General features: G+C 36.3%; 1 protein-coding gene across 1 annotated transcript in view; it reads left to right on the forward strand.

Moving 5' to 3' along the window:
- The first annotated feature begins 3,191 nt into the window (after positions 1-3,191).
- The window catches only part of ARHGAP31 (Rho GTPase activating protein 31), a 117,697-nt gene continuing 104,581 nt past the window's right edge, over positions 3,192-16,307 (forward strand). The window contains exon 1 of the mRNA XM_060686279.2: positions 3,192-4,296. Coding sequence (XP_060542262.1) covers positions 4,197-4,296 — 100 coding nt within the window. The 5' untranslated portion in view covers positions 3,192-4,196. The remainder of the gene's footprint in view (positions 4,297-16,307) is intronic.

The raw sequence follows: 16,307 nt of genomic DNA on the forward strand, positions 1-16,307 counted from the left end.
TAATTGTGGATATATCCCTAAAAGGGTAGAAGCGACGTTTTGACAGAATCCCATCTGCCATCATCTATAATCTATAAATATATAAATAATATTTCCTAGAATCCATTTTTTAAGATCAGCTTAATATTGAGCCATTGGTTGTAAGAGAAATTGACCAGCCAGCTTGTCATCTGAGCCTGACATCATGGGCTGAGAAAGAGTGACTGGCCTAAAGTCACCCAGCTGGTTTTCATGCCTAAGGTAGAACTCATAGTCTCCTGGTTTCTAGCCTGGTGCTTTAACCACTAGACCAAACTGGTTCTCCCCAAGGTATAATATTTACTATCCACAAATTCTTTAATTCCAGTTTAAATTTAGGTAGGTTGATATTATTCTGGCTCATTCTAACTATTGCAAAATCCAGAATGTTATCTCGATGGACGTAGTTTCATGCAAAGCTTTAGCAACCACCCAGCTTCTGACCACTATTCTATTCTCAATATATCCCTAGACTAATGCCTAAATGTTACATCCTTTTCAGGTTTAACAAAAGACTCACCCAGTACTTTTATAACATCCCTCTATATTTCAATGTTCAGAATGGTGGCATTTCTCATCCCTTTTGCATGGTAGGTGCTAGGAGCATCTCATCTAAACTCTTCTGAAAAAAACAGTATGCTGTCTTACATTGAAATAGTTGGAGGAGTGTTAGATTCTGCATTGATGAGAACAAGCCAGAAGCAATCTTTCTTCATTATAATTATTGCTATTCTTCCACATAAGAAATCTCATATTCCTCGACATAAGAAATATATTCTGTTGCAATTGTAGACCAGGCCATAATCAACTGATGGACATGTCTTAGGTGGATGAGGGTCAGTATAATATGTGGAGATGCAGGATTTAGGACTGCAGGTGGCAAATAAAGATGCAAAATGGAAGTGGCCATATTGCACACTTTAACATGACCTTATTTTTTTGTTTGGCAAACCTAGGCAGCATATTAAAAAGCAGAGACATTACCTTGCTGACAAAGGCCACTGTAGTCAAAGATATGGTTTTCCCAGTATGCATGGCCATGAGAGTTGGACCATAAGGAAGGATCAACACCAAAGAATTTATGCTTTCAAATTGTAGTGTTGGAGAAGACTCCTGAGAGTCCCTTGGACTGTAAGGTGATCAAATCAGTCAATCATAAAGGAAATCAACCCTGGCTGTGTTTTGGAAGGACAGATACTGAAGCTGAAGCTCAAATATTTTGGCCACCAAATGAGAAGACAGAGCTGATTGGAACAGATCCTGATAGGAAAGAAGGAAGGCAAAATGAGAAGGGGATGGCAGAGGATTAGATTGTTAGATAGTGCCATAGACGCAATGAACATGAATTTGATCAAACTCCAGGAGGACAGGGAGGTGTGCTATGATGCATGGGGTCGTGAAGAGTTGAACATGACTTAGCAGCTGAACAACAACAAATGTTTATTTTTGCCTCTTGTGAAGGAATTATATTTTTAGGGCTAGTGCCTTAATATATGGAAAAACAGCCCATTGCTTTTTCATCATTTATATACAAGAGCCTCAAGCATCCAGGAAAAAAAGGATTCACTGACATAGTCTGCCCACTTCTAATTTAAAATCATGTATAAGACCATTTTTGGCTAGAGTCAAAGATACATTTCTAACCAGACAACATTCTGGATTGGCTGCAATATTTCTTACATTGTCTAGAGATATGTGTGTGTGTGTGATTGATTTATAATTTATTTAAAATTTCCATACAATCAGATCACTGTCTCCAGTTATATTTTTCAAAAAGCAAGGGGAAAAAAAGAAAAGAAAACTAAGATAAAGATCTATTTCTTAGAGGTCCTTTGTTAGTCATGTTAAACATGTGGCTATTTTGAAGTGTCTTCATCTGAAACACTATTACTCTAGCCTTCCCATTAAAAATCATACATACATCTGACAATATGTCAAAAGATCTAACAAAAACCATGCCCCTCTCTTAAGACATTCAAAATAAATACACGACTGACCTATACATAAGTTTAGAATAGACTTGCTCAGTGAAGATGTCCTAATGAAAGAACTGTTTAAAAATCCAAAGTTTATTTTTGCTTCTGAACAAAATAGGATCCCATATGTTGTTTTGAGTATAACTTCCTTAACTTCCAAATCCATGCTAATGTTCAGGGTATGTTAAAGTTATACTCTAGATAACTTGGAGGGCACCAGTTGTCTGCTTCTCCTGAAACATATTTAATTTGCAAAAAAATTCTAATAGTTACATTAGATGGTTGTTGGATCAAAAATCACATAGTGCTTGTATATGTTACACTTTGTTTTTAAAGATTGTTCATAGTGTTGGGAGTCTTTATCAAAGAACTTTGAATACCTGTCTTGTTTTTTGTCCCAAAGGTGCTTTTTCAAGAGGCAACTGGACTTTCTGGTTTTTCTTTGAAGACGTTTCGCTTCTCATCCAAGAAGCTTCTTCAGCTCTAAAGAACACACTCTGTTTTGTTTTGTTTTTGTACTTTATATAGGCTGCCTTGTTTATTTTTTAAAAATCGACTAAAAAAGCCAATTCCTTTCCTTCTATTTCAAGAACTCTGAAGTGAAAGAAATCATACCAACCCAATCTGTTTAAATCACTTTGTATCATTCAATGAAACCATGACAGAAATAGAACATATTGGAGTCTCAGTGTGCTTGAACTTTAGAACAGAAGGATGTACAGCTATTTCTTTTCAGAAATTGCTGGATACCTTATTGACTAGTTGTGGAATGCTGCAGCTAGGAGTGGCAGGTTACGATCTAATTTTAAGGTTGAAATTTAGGATTCAGTACCCTCAATTGGTTTGAGGAAATGAGTTGTGTTTGTTTTGTAGGTCTTAGGCTGAGACATCTTACAGTTTCTTCCACTTCGCTTTCTACATTACTTGCTTACTCAATCTCTCTCCTCCCTCCCCCATCACTCCGATTTTCGAAAACAGAGGAACACTCAGTCCAATATGAGGAAACATGGAGAGAGAGAGAGAGAGAGAGAGAGAGAGAGAGAGAGAAAGAGGGAGGGAGGGAGGGAGGGAGAATCAATCAAAAAGAGTCAAGCATTTATTGAAACCAGCTCTACTCCACCCTCCTCCCCTTGCCCCTCCCTGAATCTTTTTTAGAGTTGACCATTTGTGGAACAGGAAACGTCAGAGCACAAAGCTGCTATGGGCCCCTGCTCTGTGGAATGATTTCCTTTCAGACTGTCCCGTTATCTTTTAGCTGGCAGGACATTCTTCTTTCTCCCTTCTTTGCTGAAAACTACTCTTTCTGCTCCCCCCCTTCTTATTTTTCTTAATCAATCTCTCTCTCTCTCTCTCTCTCTCTCTCTCCCTCTCTCTCTCTCTCTCTCTCTCTCTCTCTCTCTCTCTCTCTCTCTCACACACACACACACACACACACACACACACACTTCACTGGCCATACTGCCAAAAAAGTCCATCCTCCGCCCTCCCCTGCTAACTTCCTTTCAGCATTTCCTGAACTGGATAATCCCAGAATTTGTAAAAGCAGAGGAAAGGGGAGAGTGAGAGAGACTGCATTAAGGAAGGAAGCCAATTCCTTGTTCTCCTAATACTGTCCGATAACCCTAAAACAGAGTAAGGGGTTTAAAATGTAGAGCCTACATAGAATTGTAGCGCTTCATCAGTTTTGTATTTTTCTCTTTTTCCCTTTGCTCCCTTTTTTACAAGTTCATTGGGAAAAATGAATTTGGAGTCTCTGGTTTTTTTTTTATGAAAGACCCAGCTTGATTTAATTTGAAGGCCAGCTTCATTTGATTTGTTGGGATGCATCAGCAAGGAAGAACCTCAGCCAAAATCTGAACTCTGTTGCCAGTTGTGCTGGAGACACTGGTTTCTTAACTCCCTCATAGAGAACCATCCTGAACTTGGGCTACAAACTATATGCTGCTTCCTGCTGGAGATCTCCATATGTACTGATTGTTCCCTTCTACAACAGCCTTAGTTGTAACAGCTTAACATCTGGTGGAGATTAATGTTGAGGCATCCGGCTGAAAGTTCTTCTGGGCTTTCAATGTTGCTGACCAGAAACGGGACACAAACAACACAAATCTAAGAATAAGAGGAGAGAGCTTTTAACTTATTTGGTGTAAAAAGGGGGGTGGGGGGAAGGAAGGAGGGGGTAATCCTCTTTTTTGGAACTAACTCATGAAGAACAAGGCAGGAAAGCTGAAACTCAAGAGGAAAGGAGCCACGAACGTCTTTGGCTGCGAGCTGAGTGAATATCTGGAGAGCTCTGGACAAGATGGTAATCAAACATGGTTTCTTTCTTTTTTAATTTTTCTAATGATGGGTCTGCTGTGGTTCTTTAGGGTTGGGAAACTTAGTGGTCAAAATATGGAATTTGTTTATTTCATGTGCATAAGATTTTTTAACCTGTTGCCTGGTTCTATCAGTGATCGACCAGCAGGGTGCTTAGTTCTTGTAAATTTATCGCTATATGCCAGAGAGAAAGGAGAAAAATTATCCCTAAGACTTGAAGTATATGGAGAAGATGTATTATATACACACCAATTTGGAAATGGCTTCCTTTTCAAGGTATGTATGTATGTATGTATGTATGTATGTATGTATGTATGTATATGTACGTATCTATCTATCTATATATACATATTATTGAGAGGGGTGTGGAAAAATGGTTGGACAAATGTGGGAGAAGCTGCTAGTATTTCCTGTGCATTTTATTAGACACCATGTCTTTTGCTTATGATTAATATTCTCGGATAAACATATGATGTGTCAGACTGTAGGAAGCTGAAGTCCTAATCTGTTTTTAAAGTAGTCAAAGGAAGAGAAAAGCAGATTCCACCTCCCAAATGGGCTAGATGATGTGATGCAGTGCTGCTAATATTTTTAGAAACTACATATATGATGACCACTAGAATTTCTCTGCACCTTTATGCCATTTTCATGATCCTGAAATGTTGGTTCTTTAATACAAAATGATCTATTAGCAATATAATTTTCTTGATATCCAATAATAATGAGTGATAGTTATTATTGTATCTGTAAAATAAATGCCTCATAAAGGAAGTGCATTTAGTGTATTTGAAATAAAGGATATGAGATTGCTGCACAGTGCCATTGTCAGCATTTCACGCTGCACGACTTCGAAACCTGACAGCCATGAGTTGACAAACTGCATTGCTTTGCTCTTGGGTGCTGTCTCAGATACATTTACTTACCTCTAGTAATTGCACAAGGAGTGTCATCTCAAGTTGGTCTTCTCACAAAGCTGAATGTATTTTGCAGAAGGGCATGGCATCTGTGGACAAGTATGGCTATGTAAATTACACAGTAACCTTGTCACTCCTGCAGTACAGTTTTTATCATTTGATGTTCATTAAGAACTGGGAAGAATAGTAAAAAAAGAAACTGCAAAAAGAGATCTCATTTATTTCAAGTTAGGGCACTGCAACTTTTGACCCACCAAATCAAAATAGGCACGGTCAGTCAACTCTGTTAAAGGATACTTAAACCTAACTATCCATGGTGTTTTTATTGAAATGCTTAATCCATATCCCACAACTGGAAACTTGAACTAGCTGACACAAGGATTTTCAAGTATGGCACTCTGATTTTAGAACTTTTTATTACATGAAATGTAACAAATATTTTGTTGAACAGCTTTTCAGTCAATTGTTGGTTTGGTTTGAATCCTTGTTCCCTTGCTATTGTAAGAAAAGTTGCTTAATGGTAGAATATTGTATGCACTTTCTCCTGGGAAATTAGGTAGGCCTAGGAAAAAAAACCTCCCATGGGATATTGAAAGGCCATTGTCCTAATGTCGAATACAAAACAATTTCCTGTTAGGAGTATCAGATTATATGGATAATCAAACCCTGTCAATTATTGGAATGAAATATTCAAATTGATTTTGAGATATTTCATTGAATAAATTGGCTTTGAATCACTTCAAAAACAACTGAGGACAATTTGAAACATGATAACTGACTCAAATGTTGCAACTTTTCTAACATATAGGAATAAAACTGGGGTTTGGTCTTAAGTAGTGGTACTCTTAAATTGGTATAAATATCTGACCAATGAGTTTCATTATCTCTAAAAAAAATTGCCTTTTAGATGAACCATTGCTGCAGAACAATGGTTCTGCTATACAGTAATTTGTTTAGGCAGGTTCTCTAGCAAAGAAGAGAGATCCAAATTTATCCAGTTGCCTTTTTTTTAATCCCAAAAGGGAAAGATTTCCCCTGTCCAGTCGTGTCTGACTTTAGGGCGCGGTGCTCATCTCTGTTTCTTGGCTGAGGGAACCAGCATTGTCTGAAGACATTTTCCATTGGCTAAATGCCAAAGGGACATGGAACACTGTTACCTTCCCATTGAAGTGGTACCTATTAATCTACTCACATCTGCATACCTTCAAACTGCCAAGTGGGCAGGAATGGAGCTCACCCTATTGCACAGCACTTGGGTCTCGAACCTAGACTGTCAGCTTTCCAGTTGTCAAGCTCAGCATCTTTAGCTGCTGAGCCATCATTTGTTCTTTGTATGATCCTTTATCTTTTCCCTGATCCAAAGCCATATATTCTTATAATTAACTTTCCATTTGTTCAGCTGATTTTAAGAATGGTTCAGTCAATCTCTGTATTTAATCTGACTGTTGAATTCAAGTTCCCTGCTTATTTTCTTTTTCTTTTACTCTCTCCACTACACCCCAAATGAAAACAAACAAACAACAAAATTAAAAAAAACCCAAAACAAGAAAAAGCTTTGATCATGTACTGAATGAGCCTTCTTTGCATGAATGGTATTAAATTGTAGGCCTGCTATTAACTATGCATCACAAAGATTATGCACCACAGTATATATAGTATGTTATATATTTATACTGTATATACAGTATATTATGTATACAATAGTGGTTATGGATCCACAAATCTTTCTTCTATTGTTGGATAAGTGACACATAATGGGTCACTTTCTTTTTTAAATTTTATATTTTTTTTCTTCTTTAAAATGCATAAGTGCTTAATAAACAGTGTATTGTCTGGATCATTTTGTTTATACAAAGTATTAATGAAGTAGTAGTGAGAGTAATATTAATCATAACAACCATAGTGAGAATACTAATAACTACTTATATTAAAATTCTTACATCATTTACTTGTATATATCAGTAATCTTTCATCTTCCAATTTCTACCTCTATTATGCAACCATTGATAAAACATATCCCATGTTAAAAAATATTCTGTTTCTTTCTTCTCTTTTATTATTGTCAATCTATCCATCTCCGCACAGTCTAATATTTTTCTAATTAAACTTTCATTTGTAGGTGTATCTTCATTTTTCCAATGTTGTGCAAATAGAATTCTCACTGCTGTCAACACATGTATTATTAAATATATAGTCTCTTTATTATAATTTTTTTGGTATTATACTAACAAAAATACTTCTGGTTTTAAGTCTATGTGTTGTTTTATCATTTTCTCTAACCATGTATGCATTTTTGTCCACTTTTATTTTATTTTATTTTATTTTATTTTATTTTATTTTATTTTATTTTATTTTATTTTATTTTATTTTATTTTATTTTATTTTGCTTTTGGGCAAGTCCACCACACGTGAAAGTAAGAACCCAGTATCTGATTACATTTCCAACATTTTGTGGACATATTTTTAAACATCTTTGCTAGTCTCGCTGATGGCAAATGCCACCTATAAAACATTTTATACAGATTTTCCTTGTAGGTAGTTGCCATTGTCAATTTGTAATTTCTATCCCAGAATTTTTGCTATTTATCTAATTCTATGGTATATCCAAAGTTTTTTGCCCACACTATCATCATTTCTTTCACCTGTTCATCTTCCATTTTAATACTTAACAAATAACTATATATTTTCTTTATTAATTTTTCATCCATCCCTAAAAATATCTGATCAAGTGCTGTTGGCTCTTTATAGAATCCATGTGCCTTTGCATCTTTCACATATCTTGGCTGTATTTGCAATGTGTCACTTTCTTAAGAGTTCATTTTGCCATGCCAGTGAATCTGCCAGCTCAGAAAAGCAAGCAGGGAATGGTGGATTCACTTGTTTTTATGTTCTTAAATAAGCACTTCCTTTGTAAACAGTTTTTGAACATTTTTATTTTAAATTGAAGAAACATACTTTCCGTATTAATTAAGCACAACTTCTTGGAAGTTGAAAAACTTCCTGAAAAGGTCAGAAGCTGCTGTGCTAGGTTTTTGCTTTTGTTGTTGTTGTTGTTGTTGTTGTTGTTGTTGTTGTTGTTGTTGTTGTGTTGCATACTTATTATTTCTGCACAGCATTCTGCCCCAAATGCTGCAATTGCAGGTATTTTGATATGTCACCATTACAGCCTATGACATAAAATCTTACTTAATTCTTCATCAGTTGGACCAAACCTTAAAAGATTCCACCTGTTAATACGGGAATGGAATATCTGGGCTATAATTTAGTTAAAAAATAGCTGAGTTGGATTTGCGGAAGACTTTAAATTGAATTGAATCTTGTTGTATTCAAGATGGATCTGGGCTGATTCATATACATCTACAGTATTTCCTTATGTTTTAGTGAATATATTTTCTACCTAGTTTTCTGTTTTTATTATTTGATTGCAATTTTATTTGTAATGGTTGCCATGCTTGGAACCATATGGCCTTAATCAGTGGTTCCCAACCTTTCTGGCTTCACAGACTGGCAGCGGTGGCAGCGAGTGGCTGGGGGGGGGGGGCGCGCGGAGATGGTTTTGTGCGCGCAACCTTATTTATTTATTATTTATTTTTTATTTGATTTATTTGATTTTTATATCGTCCTTCTCCAACAGGCTCAGGGCGGTGAACAGCCGAGATAAAACAAAGCATATAAAATTTAAAAACAGTTTAAAAGATATTAAATAATTTCAGCCCACAATTTAAAACAACCCAATTAAAACCAATTTCAAATTAAAACCGAAAGGATGGGATCAAGCCAGCCCGGCTAGATGAAATAAATGAGTTTTCAGGGTTTTTTTCCTGTACATGCACAAATAGTGCTTTGCATGTTCCCCCATCTCTTATTCCCCATCTTTCAGTCCATCTCTGGACTGGCAACCCAGTTCTCAAGGGGCCATGGAGTGGTAGTGGTTCACAGACCAGGGATTGGGGACCCCTGGCCTTAATAACAAGAAAATCATGAATTTTATTCCGCATAACATTTCGTTCTTCTCTTTTTTCCAATTCAAAATAGTCACCATAGAGTTTACTAAACTTCTAATGGCTCATTATTAAGGTGTATTTGACTTGGGACATTAAATGGCTCATTATTAAGGTGTATTTGACTTGGTATATCACAAGCTGTGCTGCTTTGCTCTTGTTTTGTTACACTTAAGGATCAAGCACACACATTCACAGAATCCAATCCTTTATGTATTGTGAAGACAGATATAAGGAGGCCTTGTATTTCTTCCCTGAGTGGGCACTTTCCCACCAGTGATTTGTTTCTTTGCTGGATGATTCAGTCTAGCAGCACAGGTCAAGTGAGGGGATTAAAATGTGTGAAATGTTGTTTTTTGTTTATTGCATGGCATGTCTTTTTGGTTATCACCATGGGATCCTCTAATAAAAATATATATTGTTATGGGAACAATTAGAAGGATGAGAGGTCAAATAGTATAGGTTCAATCTTAAAAATAATAGCAGAAGAGATTTGGGAGTTTTGATCCTTTTGTTCTGTGACAGCTCAAAGAACTGGAATATTAACAAATTTATCCCTAGGTAGCTGTGATGGCCAACATACATTCAAATGTCACAGTTATGAATTTTGCAGCTATCTAAAACTCTTGATTGGAATCTTTGAGCTGAATTTATTTTTGTTAAAATGGAAAATCATCCATTGGAAGAGAAGGACTCTTATTTAAATATTTTCTAATAATTAGAATAATAATATTGAATAATATTGAAATAAGCTATTTTCTACCTCTGTGTGAATGACTTGATCTGTGAAGCAGAGAGACTGAATACCATAATAATTGGTAAAAAAGATTTAGGATTCCTTTAAGATCTAGCCTCTTTAATGAGAATTCAGCTGTAATATACGGAATAAGACCTTTTCCTTGATTAAACATTCAGATATGGGACTATGTGGAAAGTGATGTACTTTCTGTTCCCCTGCCACTATAATTTGGATTAATCAAGAAAGTAGATATTTATATCACTCTGGATCATATGTTGCAAAACCATTTATAGATGATATAACCTTCATTAAAACAATTAAAATTACACACGAGTCAGGAATTATATCAGGCAAGAAATTATAGAAACCAGGAGATTGGGGAAGAAGCAATAAAATTTTATCAATGTTGACTAATCCTAACAACATTTTCACCTATATTTTTTCCTCATGAACCAATATGATTTTTAATTGGATTTTTATATTAATTCAGATAGAATCAGTTTTATTCTATCTGAACAGTTGAAATACAATTCTATTTGTGATTATCAAAAATCCTAGTTGTTACAGTAATAAGGCCACCAATAGCCTGTTCCCCAGCTGAAAGCATAGCCCACTTTAAAGGGAAAGTCTAGATGTAGTCACAGGAAGTGGTTTGGCAATTCAGCGAAGCTTTTTTTCCTCTGGGTCAGTTCTTAACAGTTACCTTTGGATTATGCAAGATGGAAAGGAGGGTGTTTATTGTGCTTCTAAAAATGCTTATTTTCTGCTTTTCTCTAGCCTAACCTTTTGTTATGATTGCCACAGAAGAACAAGAATATTTCTTTTTCATGGGGTGTCTTTGAAAAACAAAGTTGAAACTGATGTGGCCTAAAGTTTGAAGCAAAACAAAATGCAGAAGCATTTCTTATGGCCCAGTAGTTGGCAGATGAAAGAGACACAACGTCAGACTTGTTGAGACACTTGGAATAGCTCAATAAAATATACTTAGATGAATCATGATTTAATTGATTCAGTGGTGGGTTCCTCCCGGTTCCGCCCAGTTCTGCCGAACCGGTAGCGGTGACGATATGATGTCACTGAACCGGTTCTGCCCCCCGTCCCCCCGCCCCCCACCCCCTGCACTATTCTTACATTTTATTTGGCCCCACCCCCAATCTATTGCTGCCTCCTGAGTCCCAGCTGATCGGCTAGAGGGAAAAAAACTGTTTAAACTCTTGCAGCAGGGCTTCAAAGGGCTGCCCTACAGCTGATCAGTGTTAAAAGAAAACAAATGAGTAGACCGGTGTCTGCAAAAATACATGAGTAGACCAGTGCCTGCAAAAATAAATGGGTAGACCAGTGCCTGCAAAAATAAATGGGTAGACCGGTACAGCTCTGCAAGCAGTTAAAAGCCTGGTAGACCAGTACCTCTGCTAAATCCTAAAGAATTGTCACATGACCATCAAGCCACGCCCACAAAATAAGCCACGCCCACAGAACCGGTAGTAAAAAAATTTAGAACCCACCCCTGAATTGATTGATTAGGTTATTGAAAACTCCTAGCATCCCTGACTCATGATGAAACTTATCTGCTCTATTACTGCCATTTGGGCCTTTTATGACTATAGTATGTTTCTCCTTTAGATGAAGTTAAATGAGAGACAGATAGCTTGATATTCATCAGATATTTCAAACCTTTTATTCCATTTAGTCAACAGTGTCAGTAGCTGTGGTTTATTTTATTTATTTAGTGTATGGCATCTAAGAGGTCAATCATTGATATACAACACTAATGAAAAACAGGATACATACAAAAACAAATATAAGTATATATCAGGGGTAAAATCCAGCAGGGTCTGACAGGTTAGATTTCCGGTAGTGGAAATTTTGAGCAGTTTGGAGAACCAGTAGCGAAAATTTTGAGTAGTTTGGAGAACCAGCAAATACCACCTCTGGCTGGCCCCAGAGTGGGGTGGGAATGGATATTTTGCAATATCCTTCCCCCAGGAGTGGGGTGGGAATGGAGATTTTGCAGTATCCTTCCCCTGCCATGCCCACCAAGCCATGCCCACCAAGCAACACCATGCCCACCAAGCTATGCCCACAGAACTGGTAGTAAAAAAATTTGGATTTCACCACTGGTATATATATATATATATATACATGTGTGTGTGTGTATATGTATGATGTATGTATGTATGTATGTATGTATGTATGTATGTATATGTAAATGCATATGCATATGTATATAAAATATATGTGGACAGTACAATATATGAGGTAATTATTAAATTAAGGTAAAACCATAATAAAATCATGATAATATGGAGCTATAGAATTGCAATGGGACAGATGGTATAATTCAATATTCAATAACCAGCTAACATGAGCCGAGGTGGCGCAGTGGTTAGAGTGCAGTACTGCAGCTACTTCAGCTGATTGCTACTTCAGCAGATCAGCGGATCAAATCTCACCGGCTCAAGGTTGACTCAGCCTTCCATCCTTCCGAAGTGGGTAAAATGAGGACCCAGATTGTTGGGGGCAATATGCTATTTAGTATACTGTCTTTGGTGTAAGCCGCCCAGAGTCCTCGGAGAGTGGGCGGCATAGAAATATGAATAATAATAATAATAATAACAACAACAACAACAACAACAACAACAACAACTGCTTCTGGTATGGCTGTGATGAGATCATCACAAATACCTTGAAGTTTCCTGAGTGCAAATTCTCAAACCGTGTCATGGTCAGGATCATGGAAATTGTAATGTGAAATATCTGGATTCCATCAGATTGCATCTCAGATCTGGGTGATAATTCAATTTACTTTTTGCATTTTTTTCATCTATCCTGACTATTTTATCTGTGAAGAAACCACTTTTTGCCTTCAAGAGACCACAGTGCTGGATATTATTTATATAAAACCTCTCAATGCAGCTGAGATGTCTTTTTTTATTTTTTGCTTGCTCTCTTGCTTCCTGGAATATTAATATCATGGAAACTGCTGGTTTTCTGCTAGTCCCTGTTTATACAAAAAACAGAAATCAAAAGACTCCTTGTAGTGAAGAAACTAGAATGTCATAAGACGTTGCAAAAAAAAAAAAAGTTGATTTCTTGCCAGGCTCAGTAATCATATAATTCATAATGACAAGTAGAATTCTCTACTATGTAAATTCTATTATCAGAGAGCTAGCAAATTATTCTTTTAAAAAATCTTAATGGCAGTAATTGCAACACCAACGAGTGGAAAATAAGAAAAAAGAGAATAGACAGGAAAGTTCCAGTGGGCTGCACCAAGAAACTTGAAGAATATTCTGCATTGCATTATACTTAGATTTTGTGTGTTTGTGTGTCCTATAAATGTTAACCCATTCCTGGAAGAAACTTCTCACGGGGGAAACTTCTCTTTGAATTCATGCATTTTATTTTATGTACCTTTTTATAATTATTCCAGTGACAGATCTGGATTTTGGTGATACAAATCAAACAAATGAAGAAGCAATGAATGAGAGAGGTATTGTGAAAGAAGTGAGAAGAATGGGGCAAATTCTAGAAAATCTAAAACACCTTAGAAATGGATGTATTTTCTCCATCGGTTTCTCTTTGCTTGATGCTATGCCCTGTTTGTGTCTATCCACAGGATCAACACATCCTGGCAACATCCATTTCTGCTATATCCTCATAATATTACTTTTATCCCTAGCTCATGAGTGAAAATCACTGTTAGCTGTACAATAAAACTTCAATTTAATGGACCAAGAAATACTTCCATTGAATATACACTGAATATGAAATTTTGTTATTCACTTCAATTTATTTCATTTGCAGAATGACATCATCATACAGATTATATACATACTGATGTAAATGAAAAAAATTAATACAAATAAAATAAATTTAACACTCTCCTTCTCTTTAAGTGCCCCTCATGGAGCTATGGCAAATCTAGACAGCATTCTAAAAAACAGAGACATCACCCTGCCAACAAAAGTGCGTATAGTCAAGGCTATGGTTTTCCCAGTTGCAATGTATGGTTGTGAAAGTTGGACCATAAGAAAGGCTGAGCGCCAAAGAATTGAGGCCTTTGAACTATGGTGCTGGAGAAGACTCCTGTGAGTCCCTTGGACTGCAAGGCAATTAAACCGGTCAGTCCTAGAGGAGATCAACCCTGATTGCTCTTTAGAAGTCCAGATCCTGAAGTTAAAACTTAAATACTTTGGCCACCTGATGAGAAGGAAGGACTCACTGGAGAAGAGCCTAATGCTGGGAAAGATTGAGAGCAAAAGAAGAACGGAACGACAGAGAATGAGATGGCTGGATGGAGTCACCGAAGCAGTAGGTGTGAGCTTAAATGGTCTCTGGGGGATGGTAGAGGACAGGAAAGCCTGGAGGAACATTGTCCATAGAGTTGCAATGGGTCAGACACAACTACACAATTAACAACAAGAAAATGGACTATGTCCAGTGCCTGCTATTTCAAGCAATGTCTGGACATTTTTTTTCTCTGCTGCATGCAAATCTTCAAGTAAGGTTTCCTAAACTCTAACTTCTTTTGCAATTGAGAGTAGAAATTATGGGGCAAGACAGTAATTGGGAATAAGGATACTGAAATTTATGAATTCGTTTTTCTGTTGACTTTGGGTGGAAATGCTGTAACTTGGTATTGGAGAAAGACTCATAGGATGTGGTTTTCATGGTAATGCTGTTTCTTATGTGTCTGTATTTGAAGAGTAGTTATGGGTGTTTTGTTATAAGATCAAAGTCTTTTCTGCTCCCGGTGAGCTGAAAGTGAATATGTTGAAGGTACAGGTTACTAATCACAGGTCTGTTTTTCACATTCCTACTACAATATGCCAAGAAAGATACTGTGCATCTCAAAATACACTTCAGCTATCCATGTATCTCAATCACAAAGGAAAAAAGCCCTCTCATTCTTTGTAGCTATTAGCAGAAGTGTCAAAAGGAGATGTATTAATTCATTCCTTTTTCTCATAATGTTTGAAGCCAGCTAAATTCCTGTGCTGAGAGGCTTCCTCAAAACTTGAGGATTTTTTTTTTTTTTTTGGTATGGTATCTAAAATTGGGTAAGTCATGATGAAAACCTCACAAGAGGAAATTTGTCAGACTAATTGCAACTCTAGTGGTTGCACATATACTATATTTTGCAACCCTGAGACATATAAACTACTTCTTTGCTCTATGGTTTTATGTTTGTTCTACTTTGTTTATCCCTGGTGTATGCAGGGTAGAATTTCTTATTATGAAATACACATTGGAAAACTCATATTTTTTTCAGTCTATTCATAATTTCTTAATCAAAAGAAATTGCTTTTATGGCAACTTTCCCTAATTTCATACCCTTCAAATATATTTATCTGAATTTTCCCGTAATTTCCAACAAGGACGTTAAATATAGTAGCCTTCAGGTAATCCTCATTCAGCTACCACTCATTCAATGAAGTTACAATTGCTGAATAAGGAGAGTTATGACTGTTCCTTGTAGTTCTGGGCATCACAGCATCTCCACACTCACCTGATTGTGTCACAAATATAAAGGTTGCAGCACCTGGCAGCCATGTGATTACCATTTGCAACCTTCCTGGTTTCTGTCAGTGGAGAAGCTGCAGGAGATCACAAATGACAATCATGTGATCATCTTTTCTTTTTTATTTCTATTTTTGTTAATGGGTTGTTGCATTTAATTTTTAAGTGTATTTTTGCCTTTGGTCTGTATTTTCTATATTTACTAAATTTAAAAGTTCGAGTGATAGGACGGTGTTTGATGTATCTCCTCCCTGTTTATATCTGTTCAGAAGTCTCACAATATTTTTCTTGAAGTTGTAATCACATGTAGATTTACTTAGGAATATGTTCTCATTCTGTAGTTCTGAGATTCCACAGATAATTCATACTGAGGTAAGTCTAAACTAGTATGATGAAATGGTCTGTGTGTATGTTAAAAATAAGAGCAAAGTTACAAATGAAAATGGAGCATTGGCCAGACCTCAGAGTTGCCAAAAGAGATCCAGAATATTTGATGGATCACAAGTGAGATACAAGCTTTTATTTTATTAGTTTCCATCAATAATCAGTTTCATTGTGCTTTGTTATATGAAATTTTCAGAAAGTTCTGAAATTTATATTGTGATTTTTCAAAACAGATTTGTTTATATAATATTTAAAATAGCCCATTAATAATTTCTTTTAAAAAATTAAGAGATTCGGGATTTTAAAAAAAGTAAATACACTAGGAATATGGTTGTGATATATTTTAACCTATCATTGTCTGCAACCAGTGATTATCCATGGACACCAAACTTTCACCCTACAATGCTACAGCTGACTTGCTATTATGGAAAGAAAA

This window comes from Pantherophis guttatus, chromosome 5 (genome assembly GCF_059756535.1).
Source record: "Pantherophis guttatus breed Tessera chromosome 5, ASM5975653v1, whole genome shotgun sequence".
Classification (NCBI taxonomy): domain Eukaryota; kingdom Metazoa; phylum Chordata; class Lepidosauria; order Squamata; family Colubridae; genus Pantherophis; species Pantherophis guttatus.